Here is a 23,689-nt window from a genome sequence, read left to right on the forward strand (position 1 = left end):
TGTTGGCTGCCTGCCTTTCCATCCCTGGGCAGCTCAGGTTATCAGGCCCCACCTTCTCTTTGGTGTGAACCTACATCCCTATGATACGTGTCCATTATTCTAGTTTTGCCTCAAGGGGCACACAGAATAAGTCTAGTCTGCCTCTCCCTCCGCAGGATTCGTGGTCCCCAAAGCCTTTCCTTTTCCAGGGGAAGCATCTCCAGTTCCTGGAACTGTTCTCAAAGAATATAGCTTCCTACCACCCAGCCAACCCTTACCTCACCCCTGACAGGCTCTCCTACCCATCCCCCTTACCTCGAAGAAGCCCTCAGACTCCTGTCCAAGCCTCTCTTGCTCTCCAGATCCACAGAGGTGGGAAATCTACCCCAAGCAGCCAGCTGTGTCATACCTCCTTTGGGCTATGAGCAACCCCAGCTCCTGTGAAGTGCCCTTTACCCTATCTCCCCTGGCCCTGCACCCCACAGTTCTGCCTGGCTGACATGCATGTCTCTGCAGGGGGCTTGATCATGGGCACAGGCATCGAGTCATCATCCCACAAGTACGGCCTGTTCCAACACATCTGCACTGCCTATGAGCTGGTCCTGGCTGATGGCAGCTTTGTGCGGTGCACACCGGTGAGTTCAGAGATGGGGGACATCCCTGGGCATCAAGTATCCTGGGGCTGGGGAGGCAGGACCCTGGTAGTGCTTCATTTCAAACACAACTATTCAGTCTGGGTCTGTGTCCATAATATTAACAAAGATTGATAGAACCCCGTATAGGGGCTCAGATATGTTGTAAATGCTTCGTATATATTAAGTAATTTAATCCTTCAATAACTTCATGAGGTATGATTATTATCCACATTTTATAGATAGGAAACTAAAGCACAGAGAGATTAATAAACCTCCCCCAAGATTACACAGCTAGGAAATCCCACGCAGCTCGGATTCAAACCCAAATTGTCAGGCTCCCAGATTCCTGCCTGTAGCCATTTATTACACCATTCTGCCTCTCTCAAGGGCAAGTCAGGTCTGAGCCACAGAGCTCTATGTCAGATGTTGTAAGGTGTAACTAAAAGTGCCTAGAGGGGCTGTTTTGGAAAAATAAAAGATAATTTTACTGCCCAAAGTGGGATGCAGACATTTAAGGCATTTACCCTGATGAGTGGGACAGGATTGAAACTTTGTTTATAAGATTTTGTTTATTTATTTGAGAGAGACAGAGAGCACGAGCAGGAGGGGCAGAGGAGAAGGAGAGAGAGAATCCCAAGCAGACCCTATACGGAGCAGAGCCCAATGTGGGGTTTGATCTCATGACCTGAACCGAATAAACCTCATTGGCCATGATACTGCCACTGTGCAAAGCACGACCTGAGCCAAAATCAAGAGTCAGGTGCCTTCTGTGAGCCTCCCTGAGACAGAGGGCAGTATAAGTTCACACGTCATGCTGAAGCTGCAGAGGGAAAGCAGGCCCAGAAAGTCCTGTTGCTGAAGTTCCTTGTTAGGGTTTACACAACAAGACAGGAATAGAGGAGGAGGTAAGCTGAGGCCCTGGGTTCTTTGCACCCCTGTTCACTGTGTGCCACACCGTGGGGTGTGGTGGTCCAGGCTCTCAGCATGTGTTGACTTGGCCTCCTAGTCGGAAAACTCAGACCTCTTCTACGCTGTGCCATGGTCCTGTGGGACCCTGGGCTTCCTGGTGGCTGCCGAGATCCGTATCATCCCCGCCAAGAAGTACGTCAAGCTGCGGTTTGAGCCAGTGCGGGGCCTGGAGGCTATCTGCGACAAGTTCACCCGTGAGTCCCAGCGGCCGGAGAACCACTTTGTGGAAGGACTGCTCTACTCCCTGGATGAGGCTGTCATAATGACGGGGGTCATGACGGACGATGCAGAGCCCAGCAAGGTAGGCCAGGGGGTCAGCTGCCAAGGGCCAAGACCTGTGGACGAGGAAGGCCTGGGTGGGCTGGGGCTGCACCTGTTCCCACACCCTGACCCTGCCTGGCAGCCACGTTCTTTGAGGCCATGGCCTCAGTCAGCCTCCCCGGAGTTGGGACCCTAGGATCTACAGTCAGAGCTGTCTTGGAGAGGGAGGGGAGCCTCGTTCACTCTGCCCTGACCACCTGCCAGATACGTGCATGCCTCTTGACAATGTAAGCTTTGATCCTTGCAGCAACCCCATTTTATAGATGCGGGAACTAAGGCCCTGAGAGGTCATGTAAACTTCCAGAGATGACAAAACCAAGATCTGCATAATGGATTTGATGCCTCGGAATCTAGATTGACACTGACTTAATGTATGTAATTTTTAATAGCAGCTTTTTCTCTCATGTAGAAGGATTTGTGTTTATGAGAGACTTGGAAAGTATAAATGAGTAAAAGGAAAAGAAGACTCCACCTATAAACATGACCCAAAGCCAGCTTTTTTTTTTTTTTTTAAAGATTGTATTTATTCATGAGAGACATGGAGAGAGAGGCACAGACACAGGCAGAGGGAGAAGCAGGCTTCCTGCAGGGAGCCCAATGCAGAACTCGATCCCAGGATCCCGGGATCACGCCCTGAGCCAAAGGCAGACGCTCAACCACTGAGCCACCCAGGCGTCCCCTGAAGTCAGGTCTTGCTAACAGTTCAGTATATTTATTTCCTCTCTTTTCAGTGCATAGGTTAAAGTGTTTAAATTATAAAAGTAGCGTCACAATGTTGAAATATATAAGGAAAAGTTAAAGTGGGTCTCTTTCACCCAGGCTCACTCCCAGAGTAACTGCTTGTAACACTTGTGCATTCCTCAGGGTGTGTGTGCACACGTGTAGACATACCCTCATTTCATGCCGTGCTCTCCCATGATGGCGTGTAAGGAATTGCTTACTGACGAACATTTATCTTGCTTCAGTTGTTTTGCTCTTACCAGTAAGATTGTGTCGAAGATTCTCTAACATCCATCCTTGGCCTCTTGTATAAGCAGTTCTGTAGGATTGAGTCCAAAAATTGGAATTCCTGTCTTAGGGATTGGAGCACAGTAAATGCTGACAGCCCTTCAGAAAAGTGGTGTGTCTGCCTGCTTCCGGCGGGCGACTGTGTGTGAGAATGCCTGTCTCCCACATTCATGCCAACACTGGATATGATTACTCCTTCATTTTTGCCAATCTGATAGAGTTAAAAATAGTATCTCGTTTTCTTTTGCAGTTCTCAGGTCACCTTTGCGGTTTGAACATCTCTGTACACTTTTTCCGTTTGTTTTTAGCTGTGATCACTGTTCAAATTTGTATTTTCTGGTTGAGTGTGTTACGTGTTGCCTGACGTGGTTATGTGGCCTTCAGAATTGCTGTTTAATGACTGCAGAGCACTGCATTGAGCAAATGCCCTATCATTTACTAAACCATGGCTCCATTGTTAGAAATACAAGTTGCTTCCAGTCTTTCCCTTTTTGAGAGAGAGGGCACAAGCACACAAGCAGCAAAGGAAGGTCAGAGGGAGAGGGAAAGAGAGAATTTCTCTTAAGCAGGCTTACACCTGATGCAGAGCCTGTTATGGGGCTTGATCTCATGATCCTGAGACCATGACCTGAGCTAAAACAAAGAGTCAGATGCTCAACCGACTGAGCTACCCTGGCACCCCAGTCTTTCCTTATTTTAGTTAATGTAGCCATGGACATCTTTTGTCCAATTGAAAGAGACATCTTAAAGTACTCTTAAGGCTCTTGATCTCTACCTGTATACTTAAACCATTTTAGAATTGTAAAGGACTTAAAAATCGCCTGGTACAGTTCCCTCCCTAACTAAGGAAACAAGGCTGGGAGCGGGGAGAGACTTCTGTGAGCACTCAGGGCTAGCACGGGGCAGGTGGGAGTTCAGGTCCCTGCCTCCTAGTCCCCCTGTGTAGCAGCTCCTGTAATCCAGCGTGTCTCCTGACACTGATTGTGGCTGCCTCCCAGGGGCCACCTTGGTGGGCGCTGGAGGATGGGATCCTGGAGCAGGAGTGGGAACGCTGGACCCGGACACAGAGCCAGCGTGCCGTCTGGCTCCCCAGGCCCCTGGCTCTGCCCGGCCTGGTCTAAGGCCCCATCAGTGCAGGTCCCCTAGCACCTGGTCACCAGACAGGGACATCTAGTGCAGATGTTTTCTACCTTCTTAGAGGCTGACGGAGGGGCCGTGGCAATCACCACGCCTACTGGACTGGCTCTTCTGGTACCTGCACGCTGCATTAGATGCCACCTAAGGGGCAGCCCAGGTGGCTCAGTGGTTTAGTGCCGCCTTCAGCCCAGGGCGTGATCCTGGAGGATCGAGTCCCATGTCGGGCTCCCTGCATGGAGCCTGCTTCTCCCTCTGCCTGTGTCTCTGCCTGCCTCTCTCTCTCTGTCTCTCATGAATAAATAAGTAAAATACTAAAAAAAAAAAAAAAAAAAAAAAGCCACCTAACGTTATAATCGGGCAACATAGTTTGGACAACTTTTAAAATGTTGGAACACTGTAATTAATTTCCTCATTGCCCTAGAAGACCAAGGTCTAACCCGGGGGTCTACCTTGTGTCAGTGAGGGGAGAGGGGGCTGGGCCCTCCAGACTGCAGACTTTAACAAAGCCTCCTGATGAGCAAGACCCTGACACCGTCAGGAACAGGGCTGGGGAAGGTCGTGGCAGATGCCATTAGACATGGACATTTCATTTGAGGAGCATTTCTTCCAAACGCTCCTGTTGGGAGGACTGCTCATGAATTTGTCCTGTCTGCCCCTGAGATGGGCCCTCTGCAGGCCCAGAAGAGGCTTGCTGTGACCCTGTGGGGAGGCAGCCCACCCCAATTTCCAGGGGAGGCCCAGAACTATGAGTGGCCTGCTCTCAAAGTGCAAGGGCTAGAACTGGTAGTCGTGTGGCAGCCAGACTGCCCCAGTGGACATGTGCCCTGGGGGAGACACACGATCTGGGTTCTTTAGCATATCCTGTGCTTGTCTGGCACGAAGGTTCCTCATGAGTCGATGAGCACAGGGCACACCCAAACCCAGGTATGCCCCTAGTCCCGATTCCATTACACGGCTGGTGCCGCTGCCAGGTGTGTGGCCAGGCCTCCCCCTGGGGTTGGATCAGGTTGCTTCGTTCCTGTTAGGTTTCACTGTCCTCTGTACTAGCACGCGGACGCCAGACTATGGTGTCCGTTGCCCTGCCATGCTAGCCACCCTAAAACTGACTGGGACAAACAGGCTCCATGGTACCCTGATGCACAAGTGGGGACACTCGGGTGGGCTGCGAGTATTGCTGCCAGGGATGGGGGCCAAGGGCTCCCGGTGGAGGGGCTCGTGAGGGGGCAGAGGGCCGTGACAGGGCTGGGAACTGACCACTCTGCGCTGTGGGCAGGCGCCATGCTGGGTACTTCCCTTGCTTGTCTGATCTCCCCAGCGACCCCAGGGCCGGGAATAGCTCCATTTTGCCAGTACTGAAAGCAAGGCTCAGAGTGACCGCCCACGATCAGCCTCATGTGTTAAAAGTAGAACAAGCAAATCGGCAAATAGGGCACAGGATGATCCCATCTTCATAAATCTGTGTATGCGCAGAAGAGAAAACCTGACAAGGACAGATCGGTGTTAGTAGTTACCTCTGGAGGGTGATGCTACAAGGGGTCTCTCTTGCCAGATTGCATATTCCTGCAGCATTTGAAGTTTCCACACATTATATAATGCTCACGTTCCAGAGCACACCATTCGGGTGTCCCGCTGCCCAGCCCTGGCCTCGTTGTGCACCGTGGGATACACTTGAGTCCTTGCCCTGCCTCTTGCCGGCCTTGTGGTCTCACGCACTCTGTTCAACCTTGATGCTCCTCAATCTCCTCATCAGTGAGGCGAGGACAGCTCTGCCTCGCAAGGTCATGGAAGGGATCCAGAACAAGCACATGAAGTGCCAGGGATGGCTGCTGGGAGCATGTGGTGATGATTCTCCTCCATGAGCAACCCTGGGGCTTGCTCATCTTGCCTCCGCTCCTGCCTTTACCTGCCTGACAGTTCCCCCAGCAACAGTCTGCCTCTCCGACTCGGCCACTGCGCGCTGCTCCTCCCAACCCTGTGCTGCACCCCAGCTGGGTGTGATGTCACCTGCCCCATAGAAGTCAGGGGCCTTTCCCACCCCCTGCAGAAGGTGGTCTGATGTGGGGCCTGAGTGTCTGCAGTGATAAACTAGATTTCTACCAAGTCTATAGTTTTTTTTTTTCTTTTGCCATTTTATATGTGAGGAAATAGGCTGAGAGAGTGACCTGCCCTAGCCACAGAGCTGGTAGGGCCATACCCCCAGCCCCGGAGCCTGTGCTCCTTCCAGGCTGCTGCCCTGCCTCTCTCCAAAAGCATCTCGCCCAGATGCGTGAGGACACTGTGTCCCAGAGAGGCTCAGTCATCCCAGGGCACACAGCAGGTGAAGTCCTTAACCGTCTAGGACTAAAGACTATCTCAGTATAAGATTTAGGCATTGGAGGCTGAAGGCCTGGTGCCAGAGAAGTATTAGGTTCACTCTTTGAGCTTCCTGCACTGATGGGGGCTGCCTAAGGGAAGCACAGCTCCCAGGGGGTTGTGGGGCTTGGTCTCGGCGGCAGAGAAAGTGCAATGGTCTGTTAGTGCTGTTGGCCGTGGGACCCAGTGAAAGGGGTCAGCCGAGTGGAAGGGAGGGAGGGAGGGAAGGAGTCCCCCCACGTGGCACTGTGTCCTTAAACATTTGCCCCTTAGTTGTGTCAGGGAGGAGGGAGCTTTCTAGACTGTCGGGAGCTAGCGGTCGGGCCCGGGCACACCACTTAACTTCGCCCTGCTGGATGGTGCCCGCTGCGCTCAGCCTCACTGGGCTTTCAAGAGTCTCAAGGGTGGTTGCAGACATGAAAGCTTTGGAAAGGCCAGGGGTGCCGAACAGAAGCCGGGTATCACCGTTACGCCCTGGTGGTATTAGGTCCTCATCTGTGGGCTGACACAATAGCCTCTGTCATTTCAGCTGAATAGCATCGGCAATTACTACAAGCCCTGGTTCTTCAAGCACGTGGAGAACTACCTGAAGACAAACCAAGAAGGCCTGGAGTACATTCCCTTGAGACACTACTACCACCGCCACACGCGCAGCATCTTCTGGGAGCTCCAGGTGAGGCTCAGATTTCCCAGCCGGCCGGGCAGGGAACCAGGGTGGCTCGCAGTGTACCTATCACACTGTGTCTCTCTCTCGGAGGGCAAAGGTGGCTTTGTCTTAAGGAACTGGAACCCCTGCTTGGACTCGCCCACAGCCCTTTCCTTCTGGGGGAACAGAGTGCTTTCACTTTAAAGCAGCAGCTGCCACAGAGCATCTGCTCCCTGCCAAGGGAGTGGGGCATGGGCCAGGTACTTGGGAGCACACACACCTGCTCTGCCCTTGAGGAATGGTAGCCTAGCCAAGCCAACAGACTCTGGCACAGTGAAGGGCCACGGGAATGGGAGGTGGTGGCTTGGCTTGTTCTGCCTAAGGTCAGAGGTGGCCGTCAAGATTGGCCTTGAAAGGTGAGCGAAAATTTGAGGAGTGAGGAGCCGTGACATCTTAAAGCGGGCCATCAGGGAAGGCTTCTCAAGGGGTGGGGGACCTGAACTCAGGAGGACAAGCCGGGCAGAGTTCGGGGGACAGTGGTCCAGGCAGAGGAAGAGCTGGAGCGTGGTCCTCAGGCGACGTGGGTTCTTGTTTTTCTGAGTCATAGAACATAGAAATAACCATTTTATTTTATTTTTATCTTTTTATTTTATTTTAAGATTTTATTCATTCATGAGAGACACACAGAGAGAGGCAGAGATGTAAGCAGAAGTAGAAGCAGGCTCCCTATAGGGAGCCCAATGCGGGACTCGATCCCAGGACCCTGGGATCACGACCTGAGCCAAAGGCAGCCGCTCAACCACTGAGCCACCCAGGCATCCCAAAATAACCATTTTAATGTGTATAATTCAGTGGTATTTAGGACATTCGTCATACTGTGCCCTTGCATCACATTTGCCGAGGAGAGGCAAAGCAATCTGGAAGCAGTAATGAGGTGGCAGGAGGAGCCCCCCTCACCTTGGTCAACCCCAGACGGTCGTGGGAGAGGAGATGATGCCACTGAGGAGGCCTGCAGGAGCCAGTGAGGCCCCAACTGTGAGCCAGGAGAGGGAGGCAGTGTCGAGAGAAGAGAAGGAGAGTGGAGGAGCTTTGCCCATGTCAGACCACGAGAACACAGAGGAGCTTGGGAGGTGGGGGGACAGGGCCAAGTGGAGTCAGAGATGTCACATCACCGTAGCAGGTAATGGGGCACCTAGAAGCCGTGATGACTGGGTTCAACAGGGGAGATGGACATGAAGGAACCCTACCTGGTGGCCTCCCAGGAGAAGGTGGTGAGTTCTAACCATGGGCTACGTCTCTCAGGCCAATGTGATGGGGCTGTGGAGAGTGGAGGACCCATTGATACCTGAGAGTTCAGGGTTCCCCCACCCCCGTTAGAGCTCCCTCAGGCAGCATTCTGTTTTGCCAGATACAGAAGACACCACAAGTCCCTCTTTGCACCTGGGGTTTGTGGGAAATGTGTGTTTTTGTCAAAAGCAAGGACATTGAAGACAAGAAAAGAAAGAGGACTAGCCAGTCGGAGAAGGACAAACATTATATGGTCTCATTTATTTGGGGAATATAAAAAATAGTGAAAGGGAATAAAGGGGAAAGGAGAAAAAATGAGTGGGGAAATATCAGAAAGGGAGACAAAACATGAGAGACTCCTAACTCTGGGAAACGAACAAGGGGTGGTGGAAAGGGAGGTGGGTGGGGGGTGGCGGTGACTGGGTGATGGGCACTGAGGGGGGCACTTGATGGAATGAGCACTGGGTGTTATGCTATATGTTGACAAATTGAACTTCAATAAAAAGAAGAAAGAGGACTAGCAAAGGACACAGAGGAAGGAACATCGGAGAGGTGATGGTAGTACCTGATGGCTCCTTATGTGATGGCTCCTTATGTGTTAGCTGCTAGGCCGAAGGCCATACATGCACTATCTCAACCTTCCTGACAGCCCCAGGAGGGTGGGTGTTCGTGTCTTTTCCATTTTACAGATAGGGAAACTGAGGCTTAGGTCATCCAAAGTAACACAACTCAGGAAGAGATTGAGTATATTACTTATTTCTTGCCACATAATAAGCTCTCCCAAACTTAGAGGATTGAAACAATCAACAGTTTATTATTATTATTTTATGTTATCTCACAGTTTTCGGAGGGTCAGGGATTGGGGAGTGACTAATCCGGGTGGCTTTGGCTCAGGGGTGCAGTCAGGTGTCATCTGGAGGCTTCCGCGGGGACGGAGGATCTGTTTTCTAGAAGGTTCCCTCACATGGTTGTTAACAAGAGGCCTCCTTGCCACGGGGGCTGCTCGAGTGTCCTCATGACAGGGCAGCGAGAGCCATCCGAGAGAGAGACCGAGGAGGAGCCTCGAAGCTTCGCAGGGCCTGTCTCCTCACACTCCACCAGCCCTGCCCTATGCTGTTTGTTAGAGCAAATCCAGCCCACACTCACGAGGAGACATATCATGCTCTACCTTTTAAAGAAACAAGTAGCAAAGAATTTATGGGGTCCCCCCCCCCAAGATAGCATATAGTGTAGTATCAGTTTCAGGAGTAAGAATATGTGATTTTTTTAAAAAAACCACAGAGCTAGGATTCATAATGAGGTTTGTCTTGTATCTTCATGCCATTATCCACTGACTGTCCTGCCTGAAGTTAAAGGAAGAAGCTGGTAGGATGGGTGTTTTACAACTGAAATTTTTTTGCACACAGAGCCTCTGGCTGGAGCCCCTCAGCATCCACTGCAGTGGAACTGCAGAAGCCCAGACTTCTAGAAAGAAGGGGTAATAAACAATGTCAAGTGCATGCCTTTTCCCCCTCCCCTGGGGTGAACTCCTCCTCCCTCAGGCAGCCTCCCGCCCAGGTTCCTCCTTGCCGAATCCACCCTTGAATCAACCACAGGTGACCCGGCCTGGTGCCAACCCTCCCAGTCCCATCCTGTCACATCTGGGCTAGGCCTTCCTTCACCCAGCTTGGTTAGTCAGCAATACTTGGCATCAAAGCCAGCCGCACGACTGCCCAGTGCAAAAAGCAGGGAAAGTACCGTCAAAGATGCTACATGGTCTCTCTTAAACTTGCAATTGAATGTTCTAAGTAAAGAAAAATTAATAATTTAAATTATTGGAATGAATTTACTGTTCATCTCTAAAATATAAGAGCATTTAACTCTTCACACGTATGCATTTCATTCTTAATGGACCAGTGGAGAATCTGCACCAAACTAACTCACCTGTATTTATCTCCCTGTCTGGTAACATTCACGGTCTACCAACACTCCAGCACGGCTTCCTGATGAGTAAGGAAGGACTGAAGAGAAAGGGACTCTGGGCAGCCCCCTCTCTCCCTTCCCTTTTATGTCCTCATTTCCAGCCAGCGTAAATGCACAGAGAAGTAGCACCAGGAGGGGATGTTAGATAGGGTTCTTGGTGATTTGTTTCTTAGAATGCTGCTGCCATGGGCCCTGCCTTTGGGTCTTGGGGTCCTGACTCAGGCCAGGCTCCCCGGATCTGTCATGGGGCCCACCAGAGCAGAGCAGGCCAGTAGCAGGCTGGACACAGTAAAAGGCGAGGGCAGGTGGAGAGCAGGGGACCGGGAGTGAAGCCAAGGACACAGGACCTGGGGTCGCTCAGAGGCAGAGGGATGAATAACGGGGCAGATGGGGTGCGAAAGGAGGAGGGCAGGGCTCACTGTTTAAAACGTGAACTTTCCTGAGGTTGAGCTTTTGGAAAAGGGATGGTTCTAGCTGATACTTTTGGCTAACTATTAACTGTTTTTAGGGGCTTTTAAACATTAAAGAGGTGATGGGTCTCAATTAAAGCCAGGGTGAAAACAAAATTGTGGGAGTCACATTTTTCACCCACAGGATGCAGCCAAGCAGGGGTTTGATGACACTGACCTGGGTGCGGGGAAAACAGCACACCCTGGTGTTGTTTGGGAGAATGTAAAATGCACACACTGTCCGAACCAGAATTTTCCACTTCTAGAATTTATCTTACAAATAAATGAACATGTAGATGGGCAAAGACACAAGTAGAAAGAACATTCACTGGAATAGTCTGGAAATAATCTAAATGCTCATCAGTACAGAATCAATTAAATAAAGTAGGGTCCATCCACACAGGAGGGCAGTGACTGGCGCATATTCTCTAGAAAGGGGCAGATAACAGTTAGGGTTTTGCAGACCATGAGACCTCTCTAGAGGTTCCTCTGCCCTTTACAGCCTGAAAGCAGTCATAGATAATATGTAAACGCACGGGCATGGCTGTGTCCCAGTAAAGCTTCATTTGTGGCCCAGATTTGTCCCAGGAGCCATAGTTTGTGGGTCCCTGCAGGACAGTGCTAGCACCCACAACCAAGCATGGGGTGTCTATGTGAGTGCTGAGACAGGGAGAAGCATGAGGCTGTTGATGCCACCACTCATGAGCTGTTGCTCTGTAAGCCCATCTGCATGACTGTGCACCAAATGTCTCTAGAAGGGGACACAAATCATTCCTAATAATGGCTGCCTTTGGGGAGGGGACAAAAGTCAGGTCAGGACTAGGGGGGAAATGGGGTGAAGGATGTGAAAGGAGGACTGACCTTAGGATGACTGGGATTTCTGCTGTGGGTGGGTATGCCTTTTCCCAAAACAAGCAAGGAAACAGTAAAAGCCAAGCTATACACCGGGCCCCCGTGATGTGCCAGCGTGAATACTTGGTGCCAGGATCTAACAGCAGAGCAGGGCAGAGGGCAGATGGGTCCCTTCCTCACAGGAAGTGCCAATCAGAGAGCTGGTTCCAGGGGAGCGGAAGGAAGGTCACTTGGCCTCCAAAGCTTAGCACCCTGGTTACTTTGGGAAGCCAGCCCTGACCCCGGCTCTGAGGTGGGCCCAGCTCTTCCCACACTGGGACTGTGTCTCAGGCTCTCTTAGTATCCCCATAGCTCAGCATGGACCCTCCTACCTGACCTCATAGGTACCTCACAATTGTTTAATGAATAAAGAAATGTCCTTGGGGGCACCTGGGTGACTCAATCAGTTGAGCATCTGACCCTTGATTTTGGCTCGGGTCTTGGTCTCGGGGTCATGGGATCGAGCCCTGCTTGGGGCTCCCAGCTCAGCGCAGAGGCTGCTTATCCTTCTTCCTCTACTGTACCCACCCCCGCCCCCTCCCCCACTGCCCAGCTTGTGCACATGCGTGCATGCTCTTGCTGAAATAAATCTTAAAAAAAAAAAAAAAGAGGTCACTCTTTAAAAAAAAAAAAAAGCAATGTCCTTGGTTTCAAGGATGCCATCCCATTCTTTTGTTTGTTTTGTTTTGTTTTGTTTGCCATCCCATTCTTGAAGCCAAGGATATTCCTTTAAACTTGGAAGACAGGCTCAGCAAGGGGGTAGATAGTGATGGGGCAGGGGAGGCCCAACTCTGCTCTGTGGGGTCGGGCAGGATTGCCGGCTGGTGGGAGCTGTGGAGGAGCCGGTGGGCAGTGCAGGGTATTGTGGGAAGCAGTGCTGAGGGAGGGGGCTCCTCCCCTGGGGCAGTTTGAGCTTGGAAGAAGAGCCTCTGCTCAGGAGGGCCTCCAGGAAGGCCGAGTTGGGGCCGGCAGGCCCAGTAGGGCCACAGGCGCAAGAAGTTGCTTGTTCCAACTAAGGTTGGAGGTCAGCCGTGAAGATTGGCCTTGAAAGGTGAAGGAGAATTTGCTCTTGTGTGTGGAGGGGTGAGGAGTGGGAACATTTTAACTTGGAGTCAGAGGAGGCCTCTCAGGACACCTGTGAACCAGTGGGCTCTTTGATGGCCTTGAACCAGACCTTGCTGACACCAGTGAGAGTGGCCTCTGGCTATGTGACCTTAGGGAAATTGCTTAAGCTGAGTATCTAGCTCTTGATTCAATAGCAATTATTTCTCAACCGTTTATGAAATGCCTTCATGTGCCAGTGACTCTAACCTCCACAACAGCAATTATACTTTGCTCCAGGCCCTGGGCTAAGTGTCTTCTAGTTGGTATTTCATTATTTCCTCAAGTCCTGTTGTACAGATACAGAAACTAAGTTCAAAGGGGTTCAGTAAGTGGCTCAAGGTGATCACAGCAGATAAACGCCAGAGCTGAGACTCAAACCTAGACCAACTGGGCCAATCCTGGGTACCACCATTCCCCTCCAGATAGGAGGAGTATGTCCTGTCATACTTACATGGAACACGAGTGGGAACCTGGCCTCTGGTCCAGGGAGTCACCCAGCCCTCATGGGGCCCCCTGTCTCCATCACCAACCTTTGTCTTTCAGGACATCATCCCCTTTGGCAACAATCCCGTCTTCCGCTACCTGTTTGGTTGGATGGTACCTCCAAAGATCTCCCTCCTGAAGCTGACCCAGGGCGAGACCCTGCGCAAGCTGTACGAGCAGCACCACGTGGTACAGGACATGCTGGTGCCCATGAAGTGCCTGTCGCAGGCAGTGCACACCTTCCACAACGATATCCATGTGAGCTGTGGACGGGACCCCCCCCGGGCCTCCATTTTCCCAACTGTAAAATGGGCCTGCTCCCTGCGAAGGCCCTGATAGGAGAGAAGGCGTAGGGGATGCTGCTGAGCGCTTCCGTGAACTGTTCACATTTGTGTGAGGCACTCTCAGCCGTAGCCTAGGGATTGGGAGGGAGGCTGTGGGCAGCCAGAGAGAGGTCCCTGGGTAGCAGTGAAGTGGGCCAGCCATGAGCCTGTCACCTGTTGGAGAAAGCACCAACGCCCCTCTTCTTGGTCCACCCAGGTCTACCCCATCTGGCTGTGCCCATTCATCCTGCCCAGCCAGCCGGGCCTGGTGCACCCCAAGGGAGATGAAGCAGAGCTCTATGTGGACATCGGAGCATATGGGGAGCCACGCGTGAAGCACTTTGAAGCCAGGTCCTGCATGCGGCAGTTGGAGAAGTTTGTCCGTAGCGTGCACGGGTGAGTGGCCCAGAGTGTGGCTTGCTTCCTCAGGCCACCAGCCCCAGGGTACAGCTGCAGGGGGTGTTCAGCAAGGGCCAGGGTGGCCGAGCCCTGGAACCCGACCAGTTGCTTGCCTAGGGAGTGTGCAGCCCCAGCAGCCTCTAATGTGGAAAGCTCCCTATAAAGGTATGGAGGTGCGATTTTTCACCCCTCTTCCTAACACCCCTTCCATGACCAACACCAGGATCCCCCAGACACTCAGGCCAGAGCCCTAGGGTGACCCTGCTCCTCTCCCCAGTGCAAATAGATGGTGTGGTTCCAGAGAGGTTCCGAGGTACCACTCTGGGTTGGAAGAGCACAGCTAAGGAGGGAGGGATTCATGACTAAAGGCCATATAGAGGCCCAGGACAGCATCGCTCAGAAATCAGCCTGGAACCAACACTTGATAGATATAACATGAACACATGAACACATCTCAAAATAGTTCTGCTGATTGGAAAAAAAAAAAAAAACACACACACAGGAAAAAGGAGTACTGTGTGCTTGCCTTTATAGAAGTCCAGAATCCAGAAAACTTCACTGCTTGGGGTGGTGGAGGGCAATGGACAACACAGGGCCATGGTCAAAGTTTTGGGGGTGATGGGTGTGGTCACGGACTGGACCGAGGTAGGTGATGGTTTCAAGTTTGTATACAAATGTCAAACTTACCAAGTTGTACACTTTAAATATGGGTGGTCAATTAAAAAAAAAAAAAAAATGAAGGCAGCCCAGTGGCCCCGTCAGCAAAATGGGGGCAAGCAGCCCCGGCCCACCCCACCCCTCACCCAATCAGCTCGGGTAAACAAGAAACCCTCCACGAGTGCTCCTGGTGCTACAACCTGTGCAGTGCATCAGGGACAGCCAGGCTCTCTGGGTCCCTCTCCCCTCCCTGCAGCCTCCCCACCTCGTGCTTTGCAGGTTCCAGATGCTGTACGCCGACTGCTACATGAGCCGGGAGGAGTTCTGGGAGATGTTCGATGGCTCCCTGTATCACAGGCTGCGGGAGCGGCTCGGCTGCCAGGACGCCTTTCCCGAAGTGTACGACAAGATCTGCAAGGCCGCCAGGCACTGAGCACAGCCCTGTCCTGAAAGAGACAGACATGTGGGTGGGCCCTGTTCCCAGGTCCAGGAGGCATCTTCTCTTCACTCAAGCTTGGCTGCTCTCCCAGATCCATGCTTCCAGAAAGAAACCCCTCCAGAAATCCCACCCAGACTGCCCCCGATGGCTCGCTCAGGCTCCCGGGAGCCGCCAAGTGGAGTACCAAGAACGTGGGCTCTGGAGTCAGACATACCTGAGTCCAGTTCCCAGTTCAGCCACTCATTAGCTGTGTGACTCTGGACAAGTCCCTCAGCCCCTCTGAACCCAGCTCTTCATCTGTCGAAAGGGGGTGACAGTGCCTGCACGCAGACCATTGTCATCCAGGTCCAGCAGCAGTCTCCCTGCAGGCGCTGAAGTGTAGCTGTGGTCACTGTGGCTTCCCATTCAGCACCGTGTCTGGCTGGAGAGCTTTGGATTTGGTGCCGAGTCCAGGGGGGCTCCGTGTGAGGTCACCCTGGCCCAGGTCTGGCTGGAAGGGTGAAGGGGATGCCCCAGAGTCGCATTGCCATTGATTCAGTCTGCCAGAAGCACCCCCTCACAGAGAGAAGGAAGGAAACCTCCTGTCTATCCCTAGGGTCTCGGGAGGGCAGCAGATGGGGCAGGCAGGCCCGAGACGTGCTGTGCCAAAGCCAGGTCCCAGTCCAAAGTTCCCTCTGCTGTCCTTGGTATTGACGCCCTGCCCCTTCCTCCTTCCTGCTCAGGCTTGCAAGCCCACCCCAGCCATCACCCACATCTCAGAGAGGGCCGCACCCTCAGAGAAGACATTTGAAGGCTGGTTCCTGTCCCAGCCCAGGTGAAGTGGCTCCTGCTCTGAGCTTGGGTCCGGAGCACGTACCCCATCCTTAGCCCCCCCAACCCTGCGACCCTTTGTGCCTCTTCTGGTCCCCTCATCACAGTGGCGGTGCATCTGTGCTCCTCTGTGGCATGCAGTGGGAGGTTGGGGTGGTGGAGCCCACCAAGCAGGAAGGTGGAGGCTTGGTGTGGATTCTCACTGAGGGGCCGAAAGGAAAGACCACAACTTGATTTCTCCAGCCACTCCCCCTCCCTTTGTCCAACCCCACCCACAGCTGTAGTTAATTTCAGTGCCTTACAAATCCTCAGCTCAGAGAAAATTAGCTCCATCTCCCTTCCAGAAGGAAGGGAGTCTCCTAGGTCCTTCCCAGCTTGTTAAAGCTTGTTTGTTTATGCAACTCCATCTGAAGAATGGCCCGGCCTCAGCTCAGGACCCAGCATCTGAGGAGGAAGTGTGTCGTGTAGGGAGTTGGGATTAAGTGAACTGTGCCAGGAGTGACATTCTGAGAGAGAGAAAGAAAGCGAGAGAGAGCGCACTGCGCTAGGAGGCAGGAGCTGGCTTTCAGCCCTGCTGCCTTGTCAGCAAGCCGTGTGGTGTGGCCCTGGGCGAGTCATTTGGCCCTCTGAGCTGCAGCATCTCATCTACCCGTTCATTGCAACCAAGACCTTCCCCAGGCCCTTGTGCTGTGGGCCTGCAGCACCTGGGGAAGGTCAGACGAAACACTTGGCTTGTCTCCTGAGTAAGGCCCGAGGCTGGCTCTCATGTCACTTTGAGAGGAGTGCGCCAGTGGCTTGCAGGGACATGTCCATCCTGTCACTGCAGATTGCCAGAAACCTGATGGAACCAGGCTGTCACTGGTGGATGCCCAGCTGTCCCCCCCGTGGGCTCGACACACTGCAAAGTGTCCTAGCGTGGTCCTGTGAGTGCTGGGTGCTCAGAAGGCAAAGAAACACCCCTCCCCCCTCCTCCCCTCCCCCATTTGGCCTCTGGAGGGGGCATGAGAAAAAAAATAAAGAGACCTCATTCTCCAGCTTGTCTGCAGAGCACGTGAATTCTGGCATCAGTCCTCCTGGTGGGCTCCTGCACTTCCCACTCGACGCTAAACTGATGATCCTACTTATTGTAGAGGAGTGGTTGGCCCGAGCAGGAGCACCCAGCAAATAGGGCCCCGTCATTCCGCCAGAGGGGCCTCCACCCTTAAACTAGTGGGAGGGCAGCCACAGATGCTAGCAGCCTCTATTGCCCTTAGTCCTAGAAAAACCAAAATTGTGCCCTTCCCAGACCTCACCCGGAAACTGGGGCTTGGAAGGGAAGGTCTCGGGATCACACCAGCCTCAGGTTGCTCCAGTTGCATCGTGTCCTGGAAGGGGGCAGACTGCCGAGCAGGGTGGGCCCAACTACTGGCTTGTTCCTGTAGCCAGCCCCATCCCTGTCCATCCCTGTGGTGGTTTCAGGTGGAGTTAAACTTGGCACTGGGGTTAGTGTGTGTGTGGAAAATAACAGGCTTTTCCCCTCCAGAGCCCCCAAGTTTCTAGGCTGCATGAAGATTTTCTGTAAAATCAGAATTGTAGCCAGTTTCTTTGGCTGCATAATTTAATTAGCTATTTCTGAAGGGGACGGGGGGAGATGTGTGTGGCAGTGCATGGTGTGTGATTTTTATGTTTCCCATGGCCTTGGGGACCAAGGAGAGAGGCCTGAGTGTCCCCTAGCAGGCTCCTGCAGCTGCGGGAGCTGTGCCCACTGTCCACAACACTTCACATCCCCGTGGCTGTGTGGCCGCTGCTGTAAAAATAAAAGCGTGACCTGGAAACGAGCCTTTGTCATTTCTTGCTTTGGGGAGCCAATGTGGAATCCAGCTTGGGCTCCCATGCCGGGTGGGTTTCCCTCTCCGGACCTGCGCTCCCCTAGACCAGGGCTGAGAGACAACACGGGGCAGTGCCGGGTTTCTTTGGGCGCTGGGATTGTGGGCAGTTCTTCACGGTTTTTGAGCTTTTGCTACTGGTCACAATGTGACCTGGCATAGGGGTTTTTTTGTTTTGTTTTTTGTTTTGGCGTAGGTTTTAATAAGATCCTGCTGACTGCCGGTAGAGAGGGTAGGAGCCAGGAGACCAACGAAAAGGGCCCAGGTGAGAGATGATGGTGGCTGGGATCGAGGAGGGGATGGCTTTTTAAGGGCATCAGACATGGTCGTCAGGAGCTTCAGTCCTGGCTTGTCCACTTGGTCACAAAAACCCCTCCTTTGAGTTGCTGGCACTGCATCCTCCAGCCTCCCTTACACTCAGGTGCATCCTTGTGCATCCATCTCCAGGAGATGTGAACAGAAGTGGGAAATACCTGCCACACGAGGTTCTGGCACTTTCCCCTTCTTAGCTGGATGCCAGTGACAACTGAACCATAGGCTTTGGCAGTCGAAAGTTGGAGGGAGCCCAAATCCCTGAGTAACTACGCAAAACTGCCCACCCCCTGAACTCTGGCCTGGCCTGTTACAGGAGCAAGAAATAATCATCAGGCCTAAGTGAGCAGAGAAAGAAGAGCAGCATTTAGTACACATGGATATACACAATGGACATTTTCCTAAAATATGTGTGATATGAGGGTTCCATCCTAAGGTGATTTGGGAAGAACCCTTTTAAGACATTTCTAGTTGTTCAGTCTCACAAATCTGGATTTTTGTGAACTCTCCTTAAAGGAGGAGAAATCTTTCACATTCCTTAAAATGTATCTTAAGCCTTCCTTTGTATCTTAAGCCTTACATATCACCGTGCATTTTAACAGCACACCACACGCCATACCCGTATAGGGATCTTCATCCTATACCAGAAGGTCAGTTTTCATCCCCATCTTACAGGTGAGGAACCGAAACTCGAGGAAGGTCAAGTGATTTGCCCGAAGGCCACGTGGACGCTATTACCAAATTAAACATGGATGCAAATCCATATCTAATCTTACAGCTCTGAAGTATGTCATGAGCCTTAGCCACTGCCAGCTGAGACAATTGCTCTAGCTCTAGAAGCAGCGAAATGAGACCCCGGGGCTGAGCCTCACATGCAGCGGGAGGTCAGGGTTCACTGCACGGTGAGTGTTCTGCTTTGACCCAGGGCAATTCCTTCTACCAGGAGCCCCTCTTGCCTGAGCAGCCCCTCAGCCCACGCGTGCGGTGTCCACATACCAACATGCATGCCAGAGTGACGATGATTGGTTTTCCAAACTTGGCTTAAGTAAGAAAAACCACACTACACAAGTTAAATGTAGATCTATTTTTAAAATATGCTGATTTGTTCTGTCTGTTATTAAATGGCTTACAGGTTTTATCTTGCAGGACTACTCTAATTATTGCAGGTGACGGCCCTGGCAGGTTATGTCGAGAAAGATAATGAGGCTTTGTTGAGGTCTAGGAAGCAGTATTTCAATGGTGCTAGGGATTGTGCCCACCCCAAATCTGTATGTTGAAGCTCTAATGTAATGGTATTGGGAGGTGGGCCCTTTTGGAAGTGGGTGGGTGGGTCCTGAGCGTGGAATCCCCGTGACGGGATTAGTGTCCTTTTAAGAAGAGATGAGAGATCTAGCCCTCTCTCTGATCGCTGCCATGTGAGGATACGAGATGTCCATATGCAAACCAGGAGGAGGCTCTTACCAGACATGGGATCTGTTGGCATCTTAATCTCGGACTTGTCAGCCTCCAGAACCGTGAGACATAAATAGTGTTTAATTCACGTTAAGTTGTTATAGCAGCTTGAACAGCTGAAGACAGATGGTGTGAAGACTGTTGTTGACCCAGTGGACCCAGAAATAGCTGAATCCTGCTGTCCATCACCTCTCCTCCCCACAGGGCTCCCTAGGGAGCAGTCCTACAGAATAATTTTTTTAATGGGGCACTGCAAGGTAATAGAAAAAATATATATATTGGTCTCTGTCCCTCGTTCTTGGCACAGGGCTCCTAAGAAACCTTTGTTCTTTCCTAAGTGATAAGAGCACTAGGAACATCTTTTATTCTAATACTTGGCCTTTGACCCTCATTCCTGACTCTGAGCTCCTAAATTCCTTGGAATTTCCTGGGTGATAGGAGTATCTTTTGTCCTAATGAGGCAACTCTGGATGAGCTCCTGGTGGGCTCAGGGATGGAGCTCCAAGGGTCAATTAGAGAAGGTGAAACTCCCTTTAGGGCCAGAGGACCATGGCAGGGCCAACAGCTGGAGCCAGGCTTGCTCAGGCCTAGGGTCGGCAGTAAGGAGCCCATATTACTAAGATTCAGGATGTGAGCTCTGAACAGGAGGGGCTTCCCCTCTCACCTGGCCTGGCTGTTGTGCCTGGGGTCACTGTGTACCTCAAAGTACAAGGCACTGGAAGGGTTCGTGATGGTCCAAACCATCACCCTTGGTTACTGAGAACCCAGCACAGCCAAGAAAAGTCGCATCCTGAGAACTATGTTAGCTAAAACAAAAATGCTGTGCAACCTAGGTAAACGTGTCCCTTCTCTGAGCCTGTGTCCTCTTGCAAAAAGCCAGCTGTGCCTGCTCCTGCTGAGGTATTAGGTGACCGGCTACCTAGCTGCAACAGGACTGCCCCTGTGCGATGCCCACTCATCGTTATGTTGCCTATGGTCCAGGTTAAAGGTGGTGTTAGAGTTGCAGTGCAGAGCTTCCCGCAACTTAGCAGAAGCTCCAGTTCAACCGAAGAAACTGCTAGCCTCCTAAACCCAAGGAGGTGCTAGAACCTGATGGGACTTTTATAAGATTTATACGCCAGCGTTCACCGCTGTCTTTTGCGAACTACTGTAAAAGATTGAGCTAGAATTTGTGGTGGGCAATCCTTTCCTCTGCCGTGGAACTCTTGTTTTGTTTTGTTTTTACCAAAGCTTTTAGTCCAACATATAACAGAGTTTATACTTTGGCTCAAGCAGGGCAAAGCTAAGAGCTCAGCCCTCATGGCCAGCCCTCCTACCTTCCTTCCCCAGAGATCACCGGGATGCCTCAGGAGAGCCCAATCAACAAACCTCAGCTCTCCATCTCTTCTAGCCCCACCCAGGCCAAAGAGCAAAGGTCACAAGGAGCTGGATTACAGCCCAGCATCCTCAGGACCCTTTCAGAATCATGGCTGCCCTGGGCTGGACGGGGCTGTCTCGTAGGTGTGTATGGAGCTGAACGGACAGTTACTGCTATGAAATAAAGTAAGAGTCTCCAAAGTGAGATGCCCAAACCAGTGGTATGGCAAGGTGACACAATGGGATGCTAGAAAAAAATATTAATGCTTGTGTGGGTCTGGATCAGAAGCTGACCCTGGGACAAGAATTTGAGTGCAAGTAGTTCATTCGGGAGGTGAAGAAAACAACAGTAGGTGGATGAAGAAGAGGGGACAGGTGGTCAACAGGTTACCACCTTGAGCAACGGGAGTTGAATTGTGTGAGTAAAGCATCCACCTCAGAGCTACATCCCACAAGGAGTGAGTTCACTGAGTGTGTACAGTCCAACACCATCAGTCAGACTTGAGGGCAGCTCCCGAGGGATGTTGACTCCTGTGGCACTTCCAACCTTCCATGGAAAAAAACCTTCATGGCAGCCAGACGACCTTTCACTGGTTTTGGCCCCTTCTTAGCATACCTGACTTTCATAGCACATAGAAGTTCGTTGGTTTTTAAAGACGACGTACTTAAAGGAACTGCCTCATTTAAAGTTATTACAGAGGTTTCTCTTACAAAAAGGCAAGCATTCCAAAACTGCTAACCTACTCTATGCTGACAGAGATTGTCAGGAATAGGAGAGCTAACAAATATATTTGAAAAAATATATACTTATTCTATAAGGTTAAGCAATCATTTTTTCATTTCTTTTTTTTTTTTTCTTTTGAGAGAGAGCGAGAGAGCACGTGTGTGTGTTGTGCACCTGCAGGGGCTAGAAAGGGGGAGAGGGAGAGAGAGAATCTTATGCAGGCTTTATGCCCAGCACAGAGCCTGAGGCGGAGTTCAGTTCCATGACTCTGAGATCATGACCTGAGCCAAAATCAAGAGCCAGACACTTAACCAACGGAGCCCCCCAGATTCCAAGGCAAAGAGATCTTTTTAAAATTTTTATTGCATATATTTTTAACTTTTTAACTTTTTATTTTAACTTATTTTATTTTTTATTATTATTTATAATAATAAAGTTTTTTTTTTAATATTTTATTTATTCATTTATGAGAGACACAGAGAGAGAGAGAGAGGCAGAGACACAGGCAGAGGGAGAGGCAGGCTCCATGCGGGGAGCCCGATGTGGGATTCGATCCCGGGTCTCCAGGATGGTGCCCTGGGCCAAAGGCAGGCGCCAAACCGCTGCGCCACCCAATAATAACTATTTTTTTTTCTAATTAATTTTAGACTTATGGAAAAGTTGCATTGATGATACAGAGTTCCCATGCACCCTTCACCCAACTCCCTCTAACATTAGCATCCTCTACATAACCACAGTAGAATTATCAAAACCAAGATATTAACATTGGCATCCTATTATTAACTAAACCACAGACCTTATTGATATCTCACCAATTTTTACACTAATGTTCCTTTCCTTTCCAGAATCCCATCTAGGATTCTACATTGCATTTAGTTGTTCATTATTTTCTTCCAAACTATAAGCATTTACATCAAATAAACTGCACATAGTTCAAATGTACAATTTGGTCAGGCTTGATATTTGTATGGATGCACCACAGTTGTTCATTCATTCACCTGTTGATGGATATTTGGGTTCTTCCTAGTTTGGGGCACCACAAATAAAGTGGCTGGGAACATTACAGTCTTTGTATGGACATACATTCTCATTTCTCTTGGGTAAATACCCAGGAGAGGAGAGACTGGATTATATGGTAGGTGTACAGTTAGTTTTTTGCCAAACTCTTTTTCAAAGTAATTGAATCACTTTACATTTGCTCCACATCCTCACCAACACTAGGCATGGTCAGTCTTTTTAATTTTAGCTTTTTTAATAGGTGGATAGTGATACTTTATTGTGGTTTTAATTAGCATTTCCTTAATGATTTTATATATATATATATCATACACATATATATATATATGTATTCTGGATATAAATCCTTTATCAGATCAAAGATCTGCAATTATTTTCTCCCAGCCTATGGCTTATCTTTCCATTCTCTTAATAGTGTCTTTGAAAAACAGAATTTTTTAATTTTAATTAAGTCTAATTTAACAATTTAATGATTTGTTCATACCACACCAAAGTATGATCTATAGAATAACAAATAGTCACATTCATATCTAAGAAGTTTCTGCATGATCCAAAATCCAAATATTTTCCTCCTAAGCTTTCTTAATTTAGGTTTTACATTTTGGGGGTTATGATTCATTTTGAGGTAATTTTTGTATATGATTTGAGTCATTGGTCACAGTTCATTTTTTTGCATACTGATATTCAATAATTCCAGCACCGTCTATTGAGAGGATTATTCTTTTTCCACTGAATTATCTTTGCATTTTTGTTGAAAATCAGTTGTCCACTGGTGTATGGGTCTATTTCTACATTTTCTATTCTGTTCCTTTAATCTGTCTATCTTGAAACCAATTTCATGCTATGAAATATAGTAATGTTATTCCTCCAGCTTTGTTCCTCTTTTTCAAACTTGTTTTGACTACTTTATGTCTTTTGTATTTCCTTATGTTTTACGATCAGTTTATTGACTTAAAAGAATTAGAGATTTTGATGGATATTGCACTGAATCTACAGATGAATTTGTGGGGAACTGACATCTTAGCATCAATGAGTCTTTTGATCCATGAAAATGGTATATCTCTCCTTTATTTAAGTCTTCTTTAATCTTTCTGGAAGGTATTTTGTAGTTT

General features: G+C 50.3%; 1 protein-coding gene across 1 annotated transcript in view; it reads left to right on the forward strand.

Annotated features, from left to right (window-relative positions):
• Window positions 1–17,668, forward strand: part of DHCR24 (24-dehydrocholesterol reductase) — a 30,308-nt gene extending 12,640 nt beyond the window's left edge. Inside the window, exons 4-9 of the mRNA XM_038537434.1 lie at window positions 496–614; window positions 1,621–1,884; window positions 6,931–7,074; window positions 13,284–13,481; window positions 13,764–13,942; window positions 14,882–17,668. Of these exons, the coding sequence (XP_038393362.1) occupies window positions 496–614; window positions 1,621–1,884; window positions 6,931–7,074; window positions 13,284–13,481; window positions 13,764–13,942; window positions 14,882–15,035 (1,058 nt within the window). The 3' untranslated portion in view covers window positions 15,036–17,668. The remainder of the gene's footprint in view (window positions 1–495; window positions 615–1,620; window positions 1,885–6,930; window positions 7,075–13,283; window positions 13,482–13,763; window positions 13,943–14,881) is intronic.
• Window positions 17,669–23,689: the final 6,021 nt, after the last annotated feature.

This window comes from Canis lupus, chromosome 5 (genome assembly GCF_011100685.1).
Source record: "Canis lupus familiaris isolate Mischka breed German Shepherd chromosome 5, alternate assembly UU_Cfam_GSD_1.0, whole genome shotgun sequence".
Taxonomy (NCBI): Eukaryota; Metazoa; Chordata; class Mammalia; order Carnivora; family Canidae; genus Canis; species Canis lupus.